Source organism: Cyprinodon variegatus, unplaced genomic scaffold, assembly GCF_000732505.1.
Source record: "Cyprinodon variegatus isolate N-32 unplaced genomic scaffold, C_variegatus-1.0 Scaffold44, whole genome shotgun sequence".
Taxonomy (NCBI): Eukaryota; Metazoa; Chordata; class Actinopteri; order Cyprinodontiformes; family Cyprinodontidae; genus Cyprinodon; species Cyprinodon variegatus.
The window spans coordinates 458,824-466,557 of NW_015150497.1; the positions used below are offsets into that span (position 1 = coordinate 458,824).

Below are 7,734 nucleotides of genomic sequence, written 5' to 3' on the forward strand. Positions count from 1 at the left end.
CTTTTAAATTGCAAAACCGACAATACTTTTTATATTGCAGCTTGTACTAAAGTACCTCTTTTATATCTATAAACAGATTGGCAGTAGGTTCAAGCAACATTAAAAATAATACTACTATGCATTTTAATTTCTTCAGCAGCAGGAATAATTGTTTCTTTTTAGTCTGTATTAAACCAATATGATCTTGTTACACTTTCTGGCTTTAATTTCTGGGTGAATTCATAAAAACATGGTACTCTATTATTATTTTGTAACACTGTGAGATAAAATGTCTGTCAATACCCTCATTAGGGTAAAAATTGCTTTAAAATGCCATAACTAGTTTCTGCAGGTGAGCGGAGAGTCAATATCCTAAGTGATTAATCTGTTTTGCAACTTTTAGAGATAAACATATTCTCCAAAAGTAAATAAATCTAAAAGTCAATTAGTAAAAAAAAACACACAAAAAAACAGGAACTTTCACCATTTTCATTCTTTATGGACGCCAATCGAAAGGATATAATTTAATGCCATTTTCACGATTTACTAATAAAGGATCTAATAAAGCCTGGGAGGGAATTTTAATGGATTAATGGAGATAATCTTACAGTTCTTTTATTTTCCTCTGGATCCAAATCAGCAAACTCCATGGTTAACAAGTTTGTTTTTCTTTTCTTTTTCCATAATAGAAAAAAGCCAACTTCAGAGATTGAGCAATTCAGAAACATTTCTAATCACATGCTAGTCCTGTGCAACAGCTGTCTATGGGTTACTGTGACTTATTTATTCTTTTTTTTTACTCACCATTGCAAACTTAAAACCGAGTAGAGAATAAAACTTTATGATTGTCTTTTTTTTCTCCTTAAAGAATCGCACAAGCCGAGCAGCACCCATCGCCGCCATTTGGTGTTGTGGCATAGTTCATCTGTCGGACTATTTCTGCAAACAGTTCATCCACCGAGGTTTTATTTTTGGCTGAGGTTTCTATGAACGGGCAGTTCCACTCGTCCGCCAGCGCTTTCCCCTCACCGGACGACACCTCCCTCTCTCCCTCCAGGTCCACTTTGTTCCCCACCAGGATCATCGGTACCCTCTGGTACCGTTTAACCCGGATGATCTGGTCCCTCATGGGTTTGATGTCCTGGAAGCTCTGCTGGTTGACCAGACTGTAGACCAGGATGAAACCCTGGCCGTTTTTGATGTACAGATCTCGCATGGAGGCGAACTGCTCGGTCCCTGCCGTGTCCAGGATCTCCAGCACCGACGGGGACGAGTCCACCTCGATCTCCTTCCGGTAGAAATCCTCTATCGTGGGGTCGTATTTCTCTATAAAGGAGCCAGTCACGAACTGGACGGTCAGTGCGGATTTCCCGACCCCGCCGGAGCCGAGAACCACCACTTTGTACTCTCTCATTGCTCCTGCTTCCTCTCCGTTCTTCAAGCCGCTAGCCGCCCCTGCTGGCTTTCAAACCGCCGCCAGCGCTGTTCTGCGAACTCCGGGAGGTAAAGAGAACCGGGGTGTGGCCGTCAGCTATCTCCGTTCGGGAAGTAAATGTAGATATTGTAGCTCCAGACTCAGCATTTATATTGTAGCATGCTTAGACCCCGACAACAGCCCAGCCGGTTCTTGTCTGAGCTCCCCCCGTTTTCCTTCACGCAGGCACCGTGCGTTGGTTGCTCTCTTTTGGCAGCGTCAAGTCACCCTCAGCACAATTCAACTTCCTGGTTAAGGACTTTCAAAATAAAGGCACCGAACTATTTCATTAATACGGTCATAAATGGGTTGCATTACAGTGCATCCGCGAATTTTAAAATCTAAAGATTATTTAAGTTAAACTTTTTTTTTCCACCAACAAACATTGTATTACCACAACAAAACCCCTTTACATGGAGTTAGTTTATTTTATTTTTATTAATATATTATATTTTTATTTTATTGAAAAATATCAAGATTTACAGACTACGGCAAAGGATTAGGGCCACTGAAAAAATAAAAAGTTAACTGATTTTGATTTTATTTCAGTTTAATATGAGAAAAAAGTCAGAATTATGACTTTTATTTCTCAGAATTATGACTTTAATCTCAGTATTTTGACTTTTCCCCCATATTAAACAGAAATAAAATTTAAAAATCAGTTAACTTTTTAAAATTTTTTCAGTGGCCCTAATCCTCTTCCGTAACAGACAAACATGGCTGCATAGAGTTTGTTCCTTCAAATCAGGATACATAGTAAATATAGCCAGCGGGAGCATCTCTTAATACAAATAGGAAATATACCTATAACGTAGACTTGCTATAGAGGGATATTAACATAAACAATCAAATACAATAAACAAATAAATAATCAAATAGAAAATTATGATAAGAGTAATTATAAAATAAATTAAAAAAATATATATATATATATATGAAATAAAATTATGACATGAGGGGAGAATTCAGTCTTCTTTTAACTGTTTACTTCTTTGGGAAGTGTTTTAGGATATCATTTATCTTTTTTGCTTTAGGACTTTACAGAATCTTTAATGATTTTATATATAGCTTACACTCATTTAGAAAAACAAGTTTGGGACTTTACATGGAGTTAGTTTTCCAAACTTCTATTTCGACTTCTGCTCATTGTCGCTAACTTGATGCCAGCTTGGCTCAGCCCTTCCGGCCCTACGCGTTTTGCGTCCTACGTCACCAAATACGTATTGCGTCTTTCTCACTTAAAGGTGCAGCGCGGTTGTTATCGCGGTTAACGCAGCTCCTGCCCCCAGTCCACTGGAAGACCTGCCACACCTTAGTTTCGACATGACTGTTTCTTGAGCTTACTATTGCTTAAGTCATAGATAGCAGAGCTTACTGGAAATGTCTACCTGTATATAAGGTATAAAGAGATCTACAGTCAGTGTGTTGCATAATGACAAAACAGATTCGCTGGGTTTTTTTTCTCCCACTATGTACCAGTGACCTTAGATTGTTTTTACATGTATGGAACAAATTATACATTTTCATTATAGCGTGAGTTTTAAATAAAACTTTGTATTTCTGTTTTTGTTGGTTTTACTGATGTTTAGTTCTGTTGTGTTTTTTTTTAAATTTGATCCAAATGTCTTGTTTTTCTTTTTTTGTTTTTTTGTTTCCCCCCCTTATCAAAACTATTTGAAGTTTGAAGATCTCTAAGGGGAGCAGTGGTGGTTCTATATCAAATTTATCAGGGGGCCAGGGTGGGGCCAGTTTTTTTTTTTTTTTTCATGAGGGCACAGAAAAAAGCACAACACATAAAACAGGGAAATAGTCAATCATCTGATATAGCATGGAAGAGAGCCACTTGCAGCTCTGCAGACAAAAAAGTGTGAACCTGTCTCAATACCTATAAGTGTATCATTGTTTTGTAAAATCAGAGACACCTGTCTAAACTGTTCATAAAAGGTGGGGGAACCACAGAGTAAATTGTTTTTGATGTCAGTCAAAAAATTGGCATTTTGTCCAGAATTGAACCTTTTGATATTATGACCTCATCAAAACTTGGGACATATTTAATTTTTTTTAATCATTTTTTACAGAAAAAAGTATTTTATTAGACAATCTGATGTTATGGGAATTATAAATGACAGCATTCATTTTAAAGAAACCATTTAGAAAAAAAGATAATCTCATGTTTTCTCCGTTTTCATAGTATTCTAAAGTTAAGCTACAAAGAGAAATGTTCTGGTAATCAAAGTTTGATAGTTTGCAGCCTGATCAGCTGAAATACCAGGCCAGTCACAGTGCTGGACTTAACACTCTTAGTGCTAGAATTAGCTATAGCAGCAGTGTTTTTCTGCAACAACAACAGTCAGATGGTGACCACAATGATGCCCTTTACTATGTTCCTAAGTAGCTGGATATATATTTAAAACCTCACAGCTGGCAGCTCTAAGGGCTTTTCTTTAGATAAAAACAAACTTTTTTTTTTTGTAGTTATCTGATTGGTTCTAATCTGTTTCCATTTATCCTTTTAGAGTCTGGCTGACCAGGCTACAGTATAACGTCTGGCTAGGGGCAAACTTATTATTTTTTATTTTTTTTCCTGATAAGTGAATCCATCATTATATTGAAAGTTGTGTTAATTGCAAAGTGGTCTATCCAAAGAAACCCAGAGGGACAGGGCTACATGTGGGGATGAACAGTGAGGGTTTAGTGGAAATTTGGTCCTTTTGACACTATTGCCAACTTTTCAGCCAGGAAAGTTGCTATTAAATTTCCTACAAATACCGGTAGTTAAAAAATCACAAAATCACACCATCATCCAATGTGCATATTTGATAATGTTTTGATTTAGCCTGTAGGAGAGAGGAATATCAACATCTGCAGGACAGAAAGTGGTCAGAATTACTAAATATTTTTAAAACTTAAGTTGATCTGTAAAATAATTTAAAGTATGCAATAATAATTTATTAAATCCAAAACGTCGTAAATATATTTTGTTAGGTTGGAATTAAATACATTCACAATCCATTTTTGAACAGTTTCAAATAAGAAAATATCATATTTAAATCCCTGATTATAATCCATGGTCAGCTGAAGCTTTGCTCATGTGTGACTCATTTTAAATGGGGAAACAGAGATGAGTCGTTCTTCTCTCTCTCTCTGACTACAGGAACAGTTTGCTGCTGAAGCTGACTGCTTGCCAGTGCAGTGGAAGAGAGAGGGGCTCGCAGCAGTCCTTGCTGCTTGCTGAAAACACTTACCAGTTTGATGCTTTTAGCTTGTCACCAAAATCTCCAAAATCACACAAAAAAAGGCTCAAGATTTATCATTAGGCATTTGTTTTCCCTAAAAAAAATTGCTGGAATGGACTGAAAGGTCAAAATCTAAACTTAGCAGCACAATTACTGATGGCAACAGTGTGAGAAAAGGCGGCAGCTAGATTATTAGGCTAGTCTAGCCTAACCTAGACTGAGTTAGGCTCACAGAGTTAGACTGTAAGTGCTATCAGGGCATCCTGACAATGCTCTCCCATATGCATGGTGTTATTGACTGAGGCAGACAGTTTGCTTTTAGCATTAGGGAAGTGATAAGAGCCAGTGAGAGGAATTAGTAAGATGTAAAACACATTTTACGAGGAAATCAAATGTTTGACAGCGTGTTAAGGTAGGTTTGTTCACTCAGGCTATGAGAGATCAAGTAAGAGCAGGACTACTGGTCTATTTTGTTCTATTGTATGTTTTTAATGGTGTCTACGTATAGAATATTGTTTGTTCTTCCTCAGTCATAGATTTTGTGGTTTTTATTCCTATTAACTCAAAATAGATAAACATTTTCTTGCGTGACTCTAAATTGCTTATTCTTCTGTTATAACCCGTTTTCTACATTATTGAATATGAAAAGTTTTCCATGGATAAAATCTGTCTAATTGATTATCCATTGAGTGTGACTTAGACCATAAGTTGGTTATTGACCAAGGTTATTTTTCATATAAATGTTAAGTAAATGTTAAGCAAACCTCAAGTGTGGTGTTTTTAGTAACATAAAAGAACGAATATAAGAAAACAAGACGTAACAGGAACAAATGAGACAAAACAGACAAGTGGAAACATTCCTGACAATCTCCACATCTGACGCAAAGCTTTCTTCCAAATATGTTTTTCCTTGAACTGCAACCCAGTATCAGATTGTTCATCGTTTCCTTGTTCATTTATGTTTTCAAGGGAAACAATTTTGAACAATTTTATCAATAGAAATGTTTTCCTTTATAGGATTTAGTAGTTGCTCAGGTTTAGTATGTAAGCAAATGCAATGACTTTAGACTAACTAATTACACAGGACATTCAGTTGCTGCTTGTTCTGAGTGCACATGGTAATAAAGCCTTTATTTGAGAACAACTACTGTGTCCAATCAGAGCCTAAAAACAGAAATGTTATGATTAACAAACTGGCTTGTCTCCATCTCCTCGTGCAATGGCTGGATAAAACTCTTCAAATCTGGCTTGCTCAATTTAAGCACAAGTCATCACTGGTGATACATTATGCAGTCATGCAGTGTTGATAAGCAACATGAATGCAGACATAATTACTGAGTCACAGTGTGTCATTGTGATGGTCTGAGCTGAATGTCACCAGCGCACAGGTAGAAAGCATGTGGAGTTGCCAAACAGGAATCCGGGGCATTTTTTGTTATTTCTTTGGATTGGGGGGATGGCAGAAGATGAAACACGTGGGCTGAGTTGTCATTGGACTTTCCAAGTGCCCCGAAGCTAGCCCCTCCCCAAATCCCATTAAAAAAAGGCATAGCCTATCTAAAGACAATCAGCACTCTGCCCCCATGGGGAGTGGTGGGTAATGTGAGCTACAGCCTTGTGATGTGGATTTTCACATCTGGGAGAATTATCCCACTGAATCCGAGGAGCAGCCTATCCATCAGAAAAGAAGAATCTGTTTTCACAAGCAGCCGATAGACATTGGTCAGCTTATCAGCTGAGGGCATGTAACCCCCCAGGTGAGTACTCAGCAACTAACTATCAAAGAGTAAGATAATGGGGATGTGCTCCGTTTCACACAGTTACCATGGTAAGGAGACCCTAGATTTATTGTAACCCCTGTTTAAACAAGAGAAACACAATCTGGTTAAGATTATGAAAAAAATAAATAAATGAACCACTGTTAATAATATCTTACCAAGAACAAAAATACTTTTTTTACTCATACTTTGTTACTTCTCATATGCAAAGCAAAGATTCAAGTTTCTTGCATTCCAGCATTCATAATGTTTTGTGATATTGCATCTATAAACAACAGTAAACCAGGATTTTTAAGGATGGATCAATATAAAGCACTATATGCTGGTGAAAAAGACAGAACAAACATTCAGAGCTCTTATTTTCAATACAAAGAAAAAAAAATGAATTACAACCACCTGCCTTTAAAAGTTACAGCATAAGTAAAAAGAGATGTGGGTAATTTAATCACCAAATGAAGAGTTACTTTTAGAAACAATTTAGAGGTAAAATGATCCATTATAAAGACCGACTAGCAGACCAGACTCAACAAAAGAGTAGTTTAAGTAGATAAATACAAAGATCAAAACAAAAACGTATTAATTAAATTCAAAAATAGATTATTAATCCCAAAAGGAAATTAAAGGCTGAAGTATCTCATATTTCTTGCTGTTTGTTTTTTGCTGTTTAACCAGTTTATAGTTATAGGCAGGAAGGACCATCTGTATCATTCTGTCTTGCTTCACATCTGGAGACACTGTTGGTGTTTCACAATCTTCTGAAGAGGATTCTCACTGTTGTTGACAATGTGCCTCACTTTATGAAGATTTCCTCTTTGTGAAATCATCTCCAGAGGTCCTAGAGGAGCCCCTAGAATCGAAATGTCCTTCTTTATCAGCTTGTTGAGCTTTTTAAAGTAATTTGCTCCGATAAGCTTTATTTTGAAAAAAATTAGATTTTTTTTTCAAGCATTTACTTGATTGATTGACTTTATTGATCTCACAGAGGAGAAATCTACTCGTTACATCAGCTCAAATAGCCCAAAAGAGAAGAAGAAGATGCCAAAGGAAGAAAAAGTTGGCATATATACAGTATATAAATGATAGCTGAAGTCTTTTTCTTTTTATAGTAGGATTATTATACAGGGTTATTGCACAGGGTATTTACTTGGATATATATATATATATATATATACAGGTACTGGTCATAAAATTAGAATATCATGAAAAAGTAGATTGATTTCAGTAATTCCATTTAAAAAGTGAAACTTGTATATTATATTCATACATT

The 7,734-nt window shown here is 36.4% G+C and overlaps 1 protein-coding gene across 1 annotated transcript; it reads right to left on the reverse strand.

The window, feature by feature from the left end:
* Positions 1–838: 838 nt before the first annotated feature.
* On the reverse strand, positions 839–1,649 carry rap2b (RAP2B, member of RAS oncogene family). The gene has a single exon (XM_015370311.1). The coding sequence runs from the start codon at positions 1,391–1,393 to the stop codon at positions 842–844; it is 552 nt and encodes a 183-aa protein (XP_015225797.1). The 5' UTR covers positions 1,394–1,649; the 3' UTR covers positions 839–841.
* Between the last annotated feature and the right edge of the window lie 6,085 nt (positions 1,650–7,734).